General features: G+C 36.9%; 1 protein-coding gene across 3 annotated transcripts in view; it reads left to right on the forward strand.

Annotated features, from left to right (window-relative positions):
* NUP58 (nucleoporin 58) overlaps positions 1 to 16,115 on the forward strand; it is a 39,392-nt gene that overhangs the window by 8,783 nt on the left and 14,494 nt on the right. For all 3 annotated transcript variants that reach the window (XM_042023992.1, XM_042023989.1, XM_042023991.1), the window contains exons 7-13: positions 2,675 to 2,699; positions 3,143 to 3,208; positions 3,981 to 4,155; positions 5,433 to 5,512; positions 6,155 to 6,273; positions 8,383 to 8,465; positions 11,433 to 11,634. In XM_042023992.1, coding sequence (XP_041879926.1) covers positions 2,675 to 2,699; positions 3,143 to 3,208; positions 3,981 to 4,155; positions 5,433 to 5,512; positions 6,155 to 6,273; positions 8,383 to 8,465; positions 11,433 to 11,634 — 750 coding nt within the window. The remainder of the gene's footprint in view (positions 1 to 2,674; positions 2,700 to 3,142; positions 3,209 to 3,980; positions 4,156 to 5,432; positions 5,513 to 6,154; positions 6,274 to 8,382; positions 8,466 to 11,432; positions 11,635 to 16,115) is intronic.

Raw genomic sequence — 16,115 nt, forward strand, 5'->3', positions numbered from 1 at the left:
TTTTTAATTGAGAGAATGATCAGAACACTACAGCAAACCATTTAATTGGTTAGGAATGTGGTATTGAAGTTGATAACTACTTCCCTCTTAACAAAGGCATTTCTGTTGATTTCATTCTTAGATATTGTGCTTGTACAGAAGAACAAGATCATGCTTGCAAATGCAATGCAGTATTAATTATTTTAAAAATAAATATAGACTTGAGAACCAGGACCTAAATCCTTTAGCTTTTTGGGAGTGAAGACTCAGGGCTGCTTGCTGAGATGCTGTCACAGGTTTCTGCAGAGCTTTGTGTCAGATTGTCACTAGAGGGAGGAGCAGAGCAATGTTTAAGTAGCGTGTTGCAAGTATGAAAAGCACTGGTTTGGAACTAGCGTTGTCTAGCTGTAACAGATCTTAAACTTGGGGTTTTTTTGAAAACCTGCACGACTAAAGTGTCTTAATTTTAGATGTTACTCTTCAAAACTGCTTCTGGTGGTATGTAGTTCTATATTATGTGTTCTGTCAGGTTGTTAAAACCAGTTACAAAAACTTTACTTCTGCAGTAGCTTTAAAGTACTTAAGGGAATACTGAGCATGGACATATGGATGCTTGCCTTGCTTTTACTGGGGAATCAGTACTGTTAATTTAGTCTCTTGATTTCATTTGGGACTGAAATTTTGATTTAGGTATGCCAATAGCTAAAAGAGAAGAATATATATAAGCTCTATGAAACCAGCTTTACAGAGTAGCATCATTTGTGGAGAGTTACTTGTAAAAGAGAGGACATATTGACTGTCAAAACTGGAGTGCTTTGCATGATGTTGATTGCTTTTGGAATTTATTACTGAAACTTGGAGTAACGAAAAGGCTCTGATACTTAGGGATTTCCATTAGTGCAATATTAGGATATCATAACACTTCCATAACATACAGGTATCATAAAATAAGGACCAGAGAACCACAGAGTCAAAATCGACTTCGGTAGTAGTGTTATGTTCACCTTTTAGGGTGGAAACTTATAGCGTATCCTGAATTCCCCCATATGTTGTATAGTGGAACTGGGTGAGTTGGACTATTGCTGTCAGGATGAGCAGAGATCCCTTAGCTAAGCAGTGGGAAATGTCAAAGGAGACTGTTTTTTGAGGTTTTAATTCAGAAGTGTTTCCCTTAATGGCTAGTGCTGGCTTAAGCAGCCTTTGTAAATATCCCTACCCATGTGCTGCTATTTAGTTCTGTCAGTACGGTTGCTTATACTACTATATGGGGAACTGCATTAAGGTTTGAATGTGGTGGTTCCATGGTTTTGAGGTTTTTATTTCTCTTTTCCTTATGAAGAAAAGGAAGGGGGTGATATGGCTATGAAAGAAAAGTGCCCCAGGAGTCCCAGGACAGATAGGGACTAGCACCTCTGTGATCTCTTCTGGAATTGGTTATAAGAGTTTTTGCTTCTGAAGACTGACCATCTGGTATTTCTTTAAAATATGGCTGCAGGGGGGAAAAAACCTGTTCTAATACATATTTTCCTCTTTTTTTTTGCTAAAGAGAATGTTAAAAAATACAAAATTTGAAGCACTCAGTTGCCCAGAAAGTAGCAAAATCTGATGTGAAATTTGTATCTTGTAAGTATGGTGATGTACAGCAACAACAAGGTGGCTGAAGCACAAAAGCAAAGTGTGCTTAGTTTTCTGCCTTTTAGATTATCAGCAGACAAAGAAGTCCTAAATTCTGATGTTTGTCCCTCATGCTTTTTTTCCCCCTAATTTTGTGTGGTTTTTTTCCCCTTTAGCAGAAGGCATAGGGAATGGTTGTGAGTGCAGTCTGTCTAAAGTACTGGGTGTGACGGAGTCTGCCAACGGTTTAAATAGATGTTGCTTCTAAAAGTAGTAGCTTCTCCTGGCAGGAGCACTGACTTGTGCAGCTTCAAATGTCTGTGGTACTAGCATTAGCAATGTAGCTGCTTTCTGTCTTGGTGGCGCTGACAGGATGTGAATTGGATTCAGCTGAAGAAGACGAAGCCTTTTTCTTGGGCTGAGTGCGTGCTCTTCCTAGCAGACTGCTGTGGTATGGAATGCAATTACTGCCACAGCCATGAATAGAAATAGTCATGCCCTGTGTTATGCATGATGCTGTTTGCAGCTCTGTTCTGTCACTCAGAGGCATTTGGTATCTTGATCCACAGGTGTGTAGTTTAGAGAGTATAGGTGGCAGGTAAGCAGTAACATTTTCAGTTCTGTAAAATCTCACTCATTTCTGGAGTTAATACAATAGCACAATTCTTAGGAAGCTCAGTGGGCAAATGTTCATTGCTTCCATATCTGAGAGGAGACTGCCATTGCTGAATTTGAGCACTCGAATGTTTTGTGGCTGCAGGTTGAAGTGAGTTGAGGCTGCATAAGCAGAAACATTTCTTATGCAACTGCAGTTGTTTATGCATTTGTAGTGACTTGTATAGTGACACAAGAGGTTGTTACTCTGAGTGCCAAGAAATTAGCACCTCAGCTGTTGAACCATTGTTCCTGACTAGATAGTTATCTCTGAAGGGGGTGTAAATTAAAACCTTTTTTTCTGTTCTGCTTATCATGAGAAATCAAGCAGATTGTAGTTATTAGTTCTTTCTTAAAATCTCATTAAGATTGGGGGTTTTTTTGTTCTTCAGAGCTTCATTTATGACCTACAGTTTTTATTTTCTAGGTGACAAAACGGGAACAAGACCAGAGTAAGTGTCAGATTTTCTTCGCATTCCATGTTTTAATAGGAAACACCTAAACGAATACTTTAGCTTTTGTGCTGATTTGTTACTGAAAAAAGATATGCATAACTAATATTTGCAATATGGGCAATTTAGTAATGTTTGATCATGATTTTAAGCATTGCAATTCTTCCTTCAAATGCAATGCCTACAGCTTATCTGGCACCTGCTATAGACTGATCATCTGGTCTGAAAAGTGGTTTCTGCAAATGTGTACCGTGCTTACACCACAGGCTTGGACCCTGGATAGGATCTGTGTGCATTAATACAAATCATTCCTAGTTGCAACATTCATGCAATGGGTGCAAAACTCTGTAATCACTTGCTTGAATGTTTTAGTGGTATTTACTAGTCTGCAAAAACGTTTGGCGGTATTGAAGGACCATCTAAACATTCATTGTCTCCTGTAGAGATAGCAAAGCACTGAAGGATGAAAATCTACCTCCTGTAATATGTCAAGATGTAGAAAATCTACAGTAAGTAGTGGTTTTTATTTATGATAGTTGTTTAGCTGAAGTATTGTATACTGTTGATGCTCTGTGACAAGAACACGTTCCTGCAGGCTGCATGAAGGATAAGTTATTAGCCAGAGGCCCTTCAGCAGGTCAGCCTTGGGAACAGAATGGATGGATAATTCCAGTAGCTGAAATCTTAGTCTGGTTTTTTTCAGTCTCACTTTTACATGCATTTATGCAAATGGGCCTGCCCAACAATACACTCTTAACCATCTCTCTCGGAGTATTAAGCCTGTTGCACGTGTATAGTAAGTATCGAACCTTATGTCTGTATTGCATGTGCATCGTGGATCTTCTATGGAATAGAGAATTGTAAAAGAGTTTTCCCTCGGGCAGGAGGGAAATGGTTTGTAGGCTAGGCTGCATGCATTGTATTTGTGAGTTCAAAGTGGTAATTGCTTTTACATAGATGTATATATATATAAAATGTTCTATATATCTTAGTTTGTCAGGGGTCAGCATAACATTTTTAAACACTTGCTATTTAAAGTTGAGGAATTTGGGGGAGGGGGATTGTTTTTATTTTGGTTTGGTTTTTTACAGTATTAACATGCTAGGAGTTAAGATCGTACTATGCCATACTGTAATTTTACTGTTCAGTACTTTGTTTTGGAAAAATAAATGTAATAGCTCTTAAAATAATGTGACCAAGAGCTAAACACTTGGGTACTTCAGGTTCATTTTGTTATGTTTCTTTCCTCCCCACCCCCATTTTTTTTTTTACGTTCCCCAGGAAATTTGTGAAAGAACAAAAACAAGTTCAGGAAGAAATTAGTAGAATGTCCTCTAAAGCAATGCTTAAAGTACAAGAAGACATTAAAGCTTTGAAACAACTTCTCTCTGTAGTTGCCAGTGGATTACAGAGAAACATTCTTAATATTGACAAGCTGAAAGTTGAAACTGCACAGGTATAGTGAATATAACTTTTATGTAGAGTTTGTATGTTGATTATTTCATATAGGATAGCTAGCCTTCTTTATTAGTCAAGTTAACACGTGTCCCAGCTAAGCAGTTGTAAACAGGATGAAAAATTTAATCGCTTCTGATCTATTTGAAGTTTCTGGGGGAAAATGAAATCTGTGATGTCAGTATTTTCAGATAAATACAACAGCAGTAAAAAGACTTCTATTCAGGAAACCATTCCTACATATCAAAGGCAGTGGAAGGGAATGTATGTCCACTTTAGTTCAGTTTCAGTAATATATTCAGCTGCTAGTGAACACATTTGTAACAGCATGATGGACTCTGGAGCAGCAAAAATACAAATACATGTTCTTCTGGTAACTTTGGAGGAAAAAAAATCCCATAATGTTTCAAGACCAAAATTTCTTGATTAGCACTCTAGTATTCATTTAGGGAACCTGAGTCACATCTCCCTCCACCAGTGTATGTCTTAACTGTGCAGACAGTTTGAGCTCAAGTTTTGATGCAGATGCTTTTCAAGTTAAGTTCTGTAGCACCTTTTATTTCATCTAGCATGTCAAGGCTGCTTGCTATATAAATAAGTGATAATTTATTCTCAAGTCAAAAATTCAATGGTTTTCTTTATTTTACTCTATAGTTGCACCTTGCCAGCAGTTTTCTGTGAAAACAAAAGCTTGTTAATGATATTCTCATTTCTGTACATGGGTTGAGTGTAATCACAGACCCAGGCACTGAGAAATTCTTAATGGTTAAGTCGTTAGGAAGTATTAAGCAGAAGCTTATGCTGTAATTATCATGTACAGCTTGATCATTTCTATAGAGGCATTTTTCTAAACTAGTTTATATTTTTTTTAAAAGTCAAAATAATCTTTTTTGTCCTATTTTTTCTCTTTTAGGTGTGTTACTTCCTTGTACTTGGCTGCTTTTTTTCCCTCTAGTTCTCAATAATTATTATATTTCTGAAGTACAATAGAAAAATTTTGTCTCTGAGGGTTAGGTGCAGTATTTTCTCAACTTCTGAGCACTTAATGTGCTTTCAGTATGTGCTATCTTTCGTTCTGTCCCCAGACTTCTGTTGGTATTTGCAGTTCTCCAACTTTCTGGTAGTGTATTCTTTGGAGCAATTCTGATCAAATTCTATCACAGTGTTAAATACACAGAGAAAATATTTTATGTGAATGAAGAGTAGAGTCCTAGCATTTTTATTTTTGAACAGTTCATGCAGAACCTTATATTTTATTAATTTTCTCTGTTTATTTAGGAGCTAAAGAATGCAGAAATAGCATTGCGAACACAGAAAACTCCTCCTGGTCTTCAGCATGAAAATACAGCCCCAGCAGAGTAAGTTGCTGTTAGTCATAAAAAATAGTCAATAATATGACTTGGAGAAGAGAAACTGAGGAGACCTCATTGCAGCCTTTCAGTACTTAACAGGGGCTTGTAAAAAAGGCAGGGACAGAGTTTTCAGTAGGGCCTGTTATGACAGGGGAGATGATTTTAAACTGAAGAGGGCAGATTCAAAGTAGATACAAGGAAAAAACTTTTTCAGTGAGCATGGTGAAAGTGGAAGAAGTTGCCCAGTGACATGTTGGATGCCCCATGTCTGTAAATATTCAAGGCCAGGATGTCCCTGCTTATGGCAGAGGATTTGGAATGGACCTTTCAAGGTAATCTAGTCCAATCCAACTGTTTAAAGATTCTATTAACTTCATAATACAGGTTTTTTCCCCCTGCTTCTTGTAACATTTATATGGAGTGCTTCATAGAATCAGTATTTTATTTCTTTACTTAAATTATCTTTATGTCTTAGACATCAGAAATAGTCTTCACACTTGTTCCGGTGGTAGAGTGACATCAGGAATGTCATACAACCTAACCGTGCCATTAACTGAATGAAAATTGGCAGCTAATAGAGATCAGGTAAAAAAGTTCTGACAAATTAGTAAAGTTTAATTATACAATTTCACTGTATTACTCATCTAGCTACTTCAGAATCCTGGTTGAACAGTTCGAAGTACAGCTGCAGCAGTACAGGCAACAAATAGAAGAACTGGAAAACCATCTTGCTACTCAAGCAAATAATTCACACATAACTCCGCAAGGTAAATGTTTCAGTTCTAATCTTTTGTACATGAAGAATTTAGTAAACTTATACCTATAATGAAAACTGAGTCATTAATCTCTCTTCTCTTTTGTTATTGTTGGGTTTTCTCATTTAATGTACTGAACAAATTAGTGTTCAGATAAATTCTGCAGTTGTTCGGTGCAAAGATTTGCAATTAAAGGTTCTATTCATAAGGGTTCTTGAGCTATTTAAGATGGATCAATTTTCCGAGTTGTGATTTTTAAGCCTGGTTTGCTTTTGACATCCACATCTCCTTCCCTTCCGCCTCTAGCTGATGTCTGGCACCTTCTGTCTTGCGCTGGGCTTTCTGGCCAGGCAAATATGGTGCCTGCTCTGTCAGCACCAGATCAAAATGAGAACTCGTCTGTAGTTTGGAGCCTGTTAGTGTTGCCTTCAGCTCTGACCAACTGAGAAAATTTAGTCTTGTTTGCTGCCACATCATTCAATCTTGAGAAAATCTCTCTGGTCAAAGAATGCTGACCTCTGGACAATAGTCTTCTGGTTGGTTCTCATTCCTGTGGTTATAGAGAGTTTTATCTTTTGGGCCATTTTAGGTACGGGTCCTGCAATAAGCAGTGATTTCAAGTCCTTGTCTTTTTCTGCTAAATCGTACTCAAACATCTTGCCATCAGAGGATGGTGCACAGACTTTGGACGTTGTATGTCAAAAAGCAAGAGGACTGTCTAGACCTAGCTGCCATAATGAAAGATCTGCTGAATCTTGAGGGTCCTCTATCTTTGTGTGACCTTCTTGTCCATCAAGAGTATGAGAAGGATGCCTTCACAGATTTTTTTGTAAGATTTTCAGCAGTTTCTGCTATAATGGAAAGATTCCTTGCTTGTGTAAGCAAGGCTCAATCTGTTGTGCCAATATGAGCATATTGTCAGCAATGATCTAATGATGTAGTTAACACTCCATTGCATGTGTAGCCTTTATCATTCAGAAAAGCTTCCTTTGCCATGCAGGTTTCCATGACTCAGAATGTCCTGAAAATTTTGAAATACCTAGTAGTCAGTATCAATAAATTGCCTCCAAACTATTTGGATACTTGTGTCCAGTCTTCCTAGATACTACTGCCTCTGCAACCCTGCGGGTTGGCATGAGATTGATTCTACAGCTTTTCTGTTTTACAAGGGTGAAATTCCCCTATGGAAATGCAAACGTTTTCAGTTTGAGAATCATTGCTAGACCTATGCATCTTCAAGAACTTGATAGCTACTATATGCATTTCAGCGTGTGTGTGTGTATATAGATATATAGATACATATATTTGCATTCAGACTGTGTGCATCGTTCAGAGGAAATACAGAAGCTGATCTTGTCACAATGAAAGACCCACTTCAGCACTTTTCTGTCCTCCACTTTGATACATTGTTTCAGTGCTTCTATGAGAAGAGCATTTTTTTTGAGCAGATGCCTCATTCTGCCAAAACCTTTGAAATTTTCCCTTTGGTACTAAGGTTTTGCCTTAGTGTTGGGTCAATGCCCTGAAAATACTTTTATATCTGTGTGGGAAATAGGATATCCTAAATACAAGATTTGTAGGCAAGAAGCTCCCTGTTGTGTTTCTCTGATTATGATATGCTTGTGGGTAGAGCCAGATACAGAGATCCTGTGATGCTTGTTAATTATGTCTTTAAAATGTAAATAAAGCTTCCATTCTACTGCTATCTTTGACCAAAAATCAACTGAACACTTAACTGTGCTTTAAGTCAGAAAGAGTGGAAAATACACACAAATGCAAGCAAATCTGATTTAACTGTATCTAGGTAAAAGCCAATGAGGTAAAAAATGTTCCTATGTAACTAGGTAAAATTAGTTTAAATATTACTTTTTGCCTTTGCTAAATAATAGAATCATAGGAAACTTTCTTTACCACATATATAAAAATAAATCTGAGAAAACAGTACCTTATGAAATAGTTTGAAGCCCTTAAGAAGTTAAAAAGTAGTCCTTGGATGATTTTTGGGGGTTTTTGTGTTTTGTGTGCTGTATGGGCTTTGGGTGAACTTCCTACTTTGGTATAAACACTAAATCTTCTGATGATGAGATTGTCACTTACCAGTGTTTTATGTGCCTCTTACAGATTTGTCTATGGCTATGCAGAAAATCTATCAAACATTTGTAGCTTTAGCTGCACAACTTCAGTCAATACATGAAAATGTAAAGGTATGTTGCTTTGATGTGTTCCTGTGTATTTCCTGTATGACTGTAAAGAGTCATTTTTTTGAAACTATGTCTTCAGATTGTCTTTTTGTTGGTTTGGTTTTTTTTTTTTTTTATCCTTCTAATTAAATTGACTGCTTTTAAAAATTTTCAAACTGTCCTGGAGAAGTGCTTTGATTAAAAAAGTAGCTTTTGTTCAACTGAAGTTGCATTTAAAGTATTTACTAATAGGGATGACAGCAACTGACCAGTCATTTGAGTTACAAAATGTTTTTCATCTAACTCTTTTCCTTCTAATTGTTGATCAGTTTTTAAAATGTCTGTTTTTGAGCTCATGCTTGTATATTTTGATTTTTGCCCAATGACCTTTTGATCTCAAGCAAAGATGATTTAAATCTGCTCTTGCTCAAATAGGTAACAGGAGAAAAAAAAAGTGAGTTTCCATATGTAAGATTTTTCAGCGTATCAAGGAATGTTGGTTAAAGTTGTTCCGTCTATTTTATTGTTTTTAAATCTGGTTTTCATGGTAAGTCGTATTTGTAGAAGGAAAAAGAAAAGATTATGTATCAAAGCTTATGTATCCAAGGTCCTAATTAGGTCTGTTTTTTCCATCACAGACTATGGCTCATTCCATTTCCATACAGTTCTGGATATGTTGACAAAATGTCACTGTCCTGCAATACATGATTTTTCTTGAAAACATCAGAATCCTTCTTGGCTACAAAAAACCAAACCAAAACAAACCAACATGAAGAGTACAAGTGTTTGAAATTGTTTCTGCTGAGTGACTTACTTAATGGAAATAGCTCTTAAATCTTCTGCTTCCTTCTCTAAGCTTCTTCTGCACAGCATTACTAGTTCTCTAAACTCCTGAAACTTTTTACTTTTTCTGAATAGAGCTCAGGAATACTGAGGATCTTGTATGATCTTGATTCCTTGCATTGCGTTGCTTCTGTCAGCATAGATACTCACTGGTTTACAAATACCTGCCATCAGATATTTGTGCTGCTCTTAATTAAATCAGTTTTGCTGCCAGGTATGGAATATATCAGCTCCTCCATATTTTCAGCAGAATTACCCAAAAAGTATCCCAAATGTCTTCAGGCCTTGTGGCTTCTGAGATCTGAGTGTAGCCTAAATTTGTGCAGTGGTCTTTGTGATGATGATGTTTTTGTTGTTCTTAAGTATGAACAGCTGGATTAGTATGCAGGTATAAGCAATGGTATCTTCAGTACCTTGTCAGCATGACTGAATAGGAAAGACTTTCTTCAGTTTAGCGTAGAATTTTATTGCCTGAAATTAAGGGGGTGGTTTGAGGATTTTTCTTCTGGGAAATTTTTTGATATTTAATCTAGTGGGTGCACATGGATGCTGATATTTTTGGAAGGCATTTTATAAATAAAGCTTCAAAAAACAGATGAATGTACTGCTCAAGTGAATCTGTCATTATAACCATCTGTTTTAGTTTATCAGCTACAAGACGCTAGAAGAGGAGAGCACTTTTGGAACCGTGGTCTCTGCCTTATCAGATGGATGTGATACAGTTTGTGAAAGGCAGAGCCGTGATCACAGTTAATTTCTTTTCCTGAAGTAGGCTTTCTGGTTTGCACATACACTTTGATTCAGTGGTTTGAAGTTGTAAAAAAGAAAAATTTTGGCCTTAAAGATCTTTGTACTGTAATTGGGGTTAGTTGCTGAATATATCCCTATCTTGTATGAACATAGAGCTGCATTCTGTACCTCAGGTCAGTGAAAAGTGAGAATTCGCTTGGGTGCAGTTGGAGTAGGTAATGTCATTAAATCATTCAGTGTAGTTTAGCCTTAAGAATTGCTCCATGATATCGAATGCCATTTGTCAACTCTTAGGGCAGTCAGTGTGGCACTGTGTTAAATCCCATCAGAATTCTACAAATGTCTTTTCTCTCCAAAGACAGCACTTCTGATGTGATAATGAGGTCATTCTTTGTGTGTTTCTTTCTGTTGCTGATAGATTTGGGATTATAGCTGTTCAAATCCCAAGTCAGAATTTTTGGACTGTAAACTCCTCTTTGAGGAAACAAGCATATATTTAGCCAGGAACACAGGACATAGTATGCCTTCCATAAACTGGAAACTGTTGTCCTTTAATAAATCTATTGCATTTAAAGATTTTCTGTTATAAGATGGAAATAATTCTATCAGTTATCTAGTTAAAGCTATTTATTCTTTTTTTGTTACGCAGGATATCTGTAGTTTCCTCATCTGTGACAGAAATTGCTCATGATGAACAAGCCAAGCTGGGCTGTTGCCACAGAAGGTGGTGGAGTTTTGAGGGTGGAAAGGACAGGGGCAAGGGAAGGTGGGACATGGCACAGCAGATTTGTTACCCTAAGGCAGAATGATGTGTTGCATTTGGACTGTGTTACACTGCTAATGAAATGCATCAGAAACAAGAGTGAGTTCTAAAATTCTGGTAGCTTCTTTGTGGTTAGAAGAAATGCAAGAGTGAAAGGAAGGAAAGAAACACAGGTGAAGGTGATGGGGGAGCAAAAGGAGACTCCATGGAGAAAGGGTAACACTTAAGAAAAGTGTGTTATTTTATAAGCTAGTAATGTGGCTTTATTTTGCCTCTTGGATCAGCTAAGTACAGTGATACAAACTGAATTGTGGTGATTTGCACCAACATTGAAAGACTTAGGTTAACATACTGAATGGTATCAGTTACGCTAACAGCTTTGCAGAATTAAAGTATGGAACCTGTTCTGGCTGTAGCTGTTGCAAACCAGTTCTTTCTAGCTCATAGCCTGACAAGGTTTTTTGGGTTTTGGAGGGAGCTTCTAGTTTGTTTTGGTGGTGGTGTTTGTTGGTTTGGTTTTTTGTGGGATTTTTTGTCCTTTTAGGAAATGTTATTTACAATTTCTCTTTCCTTATTAAGTTAAGGGTTCATGTCCAATACATGGAACTAAAATGGCTTCCTCACATCCCCTTCAGATGCTCAAAGACCAATACCTTGGCTACAGGAAAAGCTTTCTGGGAGATGCCATGGATGTGTTTGAGGCAAGACGAACAGAAGCTAAGAAGTGGCAAAGCGCGCCACGTGTTACCACTGGACCGACCCCTTTCAGCAACATACCAAATGCAGCAGCCGTTGCAATGGCTGCAACACTTACTCAGCAGCAACAGCCTGCTACAGGTCTGAGTGCATTCAAGTTATAGATTATTAGTGTTACAACAATAGTAAATTCGTGTAATATTTTCTATGAAGTCTTCCTTTGTGTTAGACTAAAAATCTGAACGTTGTGATGAGCGAAGTTACTGATACATAGCCAATAGAAAAATGCAGGGTAGACTTAGCAATAATTATACAACAGATACTTAATCTTGTGAATTTACTTGTATTAGTGATATTTACTGTATTGTTCTGACTTAGCCCTCAGAATGTGAGTCTTCACTCTTAAGTAACATCTCTGAATACATGTAGTATAGTCTCTTTCCAGAAATTGTATCATTGCAGTAAATTATTTTAAATTGGAGAGGAGAGAATACCTAAATGCATAGTATCTTTTCCTTATGTAAAATTAGTAATTCATTTTTATATAGCACTTTGGAACTGTAAAATGAAAAAGGCTGTAGAACAGGAAAGATAGTGAAGCAAACCTCTGTAGAATAGGAAGTCAGATGCCTGGCTTATTTTGTAGCCAACTGCTTTGTCAGTATGATGTTGGAGCAGTTTTTGCTAGCCATTCTGCTATTGTGCATAATTAATAGAGAAAGTAGAGTGGGTCAGTGGTTCTGCCTAGGCGTGTGAGTAAGAGGAAGGCCAAAATAGAGGAAATGCATGACCCACTCCTAATAAAGAATGGATGCATACGGCAAAGGAAATAACTTAAGGCACCTTAATTGACATTGTTATACTAAGCAACCCTCTCTGAGAGGGATTTCAGAATACGGACAACTGAATTTATATGTCATCATTGAACAGAAATAAGGTCAATTCCATTTAATTTTACTTGAACCCCTGTTCATGGATATATATCTATGTCAGCAAATTATGAAAAGTATAGGTAGCTTCATTCTACCTTTAATTTTCTAAAATGTTATTTACGTAGGTGTACTGAAAATCATAGTGCTTTCTCTGGTGTTGTAACAGCAGTGATATTTTGAATGATGTAATTAGAGACATATGCAGCAACCACCTGAAGTTTGACACATTATTAGACTGTCGTTGCCTTTTCATAAGAGAAATACAATGTGCTTCCAGCCCTTGCCCTTCTGAACAGCAGGGAGATGGGTTTAAATTACAAGTATGCCAAACTACTTTGAACAGAACAAAACCCAAAATCTTTATGAAATACTTCTTTTTGGAATTTCAGTCATAGACCACAGTCTTTCTGTTGCTGCTATGTTAATCCATGGAAATTTTGTTGAAGTGGCATCTTGAAAAGAGTTTGGTTTTAAACAGAAAACATGAGTTAATGTAATGTCATGCTTTAGTGGTTTTAATACAGATAGTAGTATTGTTGCACACTGCTTGTGCAGCCTAATGTTGCCAAAGTAATTTACTCTTCATTTTTTTCCTTTTCTTACATTTGTTTTTTTTAAAGACTCTCAGTGGTCATTACAGGATTAGTTGTTTATGGAAGTCATACTGCTGGGTAGTCACACTTAGTCATTCCTGCATTTTCATGAATCGAGGTGAGGGATTTGAAGTTCCTGAACTTCTTAGTCCAGATTCAAGGGAACTGCTAATGACTTCAGTAAACTTATGCCACTTATGGCATGACTTTGTGAATACTCTTAGTAATAGGAATGAAGAGAGGAGGGGGGAAAAAAAAACCCAAAACAAATGGCAGAATTGGCCTGTACCAACACAACTGAGGTAATGTGACTCTATACTGTGAGATACTTTGTAACATTTTATAGTGAAAGGAACAAATTGGAATTTGTGAAGGTTGGTTTGGGGTTTGTCTCTTTTTTCGTGGTTGTTTTGACAGAGTATTTTAAACCCCAACAATATGTCAGCTACAAGAGTGATGCAGATAGAACAAAGCCATTAATTTGTATCAAACATGCCAACAGAAATAGGCATCAATCTTTTTACTGCTTATTCAGTTGTAATACTTTTGCCCTCTGTGCAACTCACTTGAGGAGCTGAAGAAAGAGAAATAGATCGATGTTCTGAGTGGCACTTCAAGAATACTTAAAACTCTTTAGGGTTAGATGAACAAAAAAAGGTACTTTGAGTTCCCTCTAGATCAAAACTACAGTTAGTCAGGCCTAAACTATTTCAAAGATATCTTGAGGTCCTAAAGGCTTGTTAGATGGGAACATTTTGTAGCTTTCCTAAATTACTGATTTCAGTGCTTGACTTTTTCCTAGTTTCAGATTAAGGCTGCCACTTTTTGTTTTGGAAAAGGAGAAGAATCTGTTTTTTCAACTTTGCAGGAATCTTTAAGGACTGCCTCCTCTTCATTTCGTTATTTGAGTTTTCTGATGGCCATTTGCTGTAGTAGAACTGCAAATGCTGCATGTTCTAGCTTTGTATTATGTTGTTATGAATTGGAAATACTATCTGCTAGAAGTTAAAAGCGCACATATTTCTTCGCAAGATCTAGATCCTGAAGGGTGGGCTAGATGAGGGTTGGTAAAAGGTTCTGAGAAAAAAGGCTATGAAAAGAGGTACATGTAAAGGGAGGGGCAAGGAATGTCTGTGTACTACCTGATATGCTGTTGCTGTTTTTGAAGATGAGAATAAAACAAGAGAATCAATCTGGCCTTCAAAGTTTTTGATGAAAAATGTAATATATAATACTCTAGTATTGGATCAGGATGCTTAGTCTCTTTTTAAAAGTGTTCAATGTTTACAGGGTTAAGTATTTCATAAGATTAACTTAGAGTTAGTTACTGTTCTTTCTCTGAAAAAGATAATAATTTATTTTACATTTATTTTTAGAAGCCAAAAGTTTAGTAGCTACATCTAAGATGTGGGATCAGGGAATGTTTCCCCAGTTCCTGGGTGTAGATATGCACCCTGTGTTCTCTCTGTATGCCAAGACATTTCTGGCTACTGAAATAAAGCCAGTGAGTCGTGGCCGTATGGAGGAAAGGGAGCAAAAATGCACTCCACTGCTTGCCTGGGATGGATAATCGGGACTGTGGTGTGCACATTAAAGCACAATTTTTGTGCAGTTTTTTGGAGCTAGAATTATTGAAATTATGCTTAAATTTTGTCTGTACACAACTTTTCTCTCTAGTTTGGCACTTTGATTCTGAGCACAGCTTTATTGGTAGCAGCGAGGCTGATCATGCCTTCCTGTAGTAGCAGCTGGAGTTTTAAACACTGCCTCACCTGCACCCTCCCTGAGCAATCTTGAGCAGCATGGAAGTTAAAGTGGTGGTGACTAATCTATTATGATTAATGGGATTACAGTAAAATATTTCAAAGGAAGTGAAAGCCTAGTGCAGTGAGACCTGTAAATGCATGAGGCTGCAACTGATCTTTTTCGGGTAAGACTAAATTCCTAAAAAAATGCTTTTCTTTGAGCTCACCTTTTCTCCTCTATAAAGAACCCCCCACCAACTCACTCTCTCCTTAACTGGTGAAGTACAAAGTTAGTCAAAGCATTATGACTTGACTCAGTATGAGATTGAAGTTGTAATGGGAAAGGATACTGAAATCTTTATAGCACTTAAAATTTTTATTGTGTGGTTTGATATTGACCTTGGTTAAAATTAACTGGTGTATTACTTTGTCAGAATCAGATCTAAATTGTGACGCTAAATTTGCTCACTGTTGGAGCAGCTGTGATTTAAAAAATTGTAGAACATCAATAGGAAATCTGTCTGACCTGTCTGGGCTCTCTGTAATGGGTCCTGTTCATTAAACTGAAGAGCTCTACAGGGCAAATACATCAAGTTTTAAAATGTTAAAGTACTTGTTACAAAGAATTTGTCTCATACCTGTAATAGCCAGAAGTGCCATTTTTTTCTTGCTAATACTCTAGGCATCAAAGAGTCTTACTAGTTTTTTGCTATTGAAGATGATGTTTACTTACAAGAATATAAGCAGTGATGATACCTTCAGAACATTATGATACAAAATCAACAAATACCATATGCTGTTGCTCAATAAAAAGCTTGTTAGTCTAAGGCATAAGATCCTGTTTTATATTATCTGAGGTGTTTTAGTATCATGTTTTATACTGGCGCTAAAAAAAGCATATTGCATTTGGTAAAAAGCTTGGCCTGGAGGACTGTAGTGTTTTGTTTATAAGGTCTTCCACTAACAGTGCCTCCTACTGAGATAGAAACCTGTGTACTTGAGAAGGAACTGGATATGTGGTTTTGGGTTCTTTTAGTTTATTAGCTTACTGACTTGTAGGGGGTTTTGGTTTTTTTTATTGTCAATCTTTTTTCTTATTTTTTAAGAGCTGCTAGGTAGATGTATCAGTATTTAAACTGGATGTAAACAACTTTAGTTTGAAATCTGTTGAAATTTGTAATTGTGACATCTGATATACTTTTTTTTTAAGTGGAAGAAATAGCTTGGGTTTCCCAACTATTCCCTGCTAAGCAGAGACTGAAGGCTAACAACTTTAGTTGCCCTTAAAATTTAGTTTTAACACTACTTGGAGTATACAGATGTCATTCAGCTTGGATCACAAGAATTTTGTG

Source organism: Corvus kubaryi, unplaced genomic scaffold (assembly GCF_017639235.1).
Source record: "Corvus kubaryi isolate FWS band 111438036 unplaced genomic scaffold, C.kubaryi_AGA036_p1.0 37256, whole genome shotgun sequence".
Classification (NCBI taxonomy): domain Eukaryota; kingdom Metazoa; phylum Chordata; class Aves; order Passeriformes; family Corvidae; genus Corvus; species Corvus kubaryi.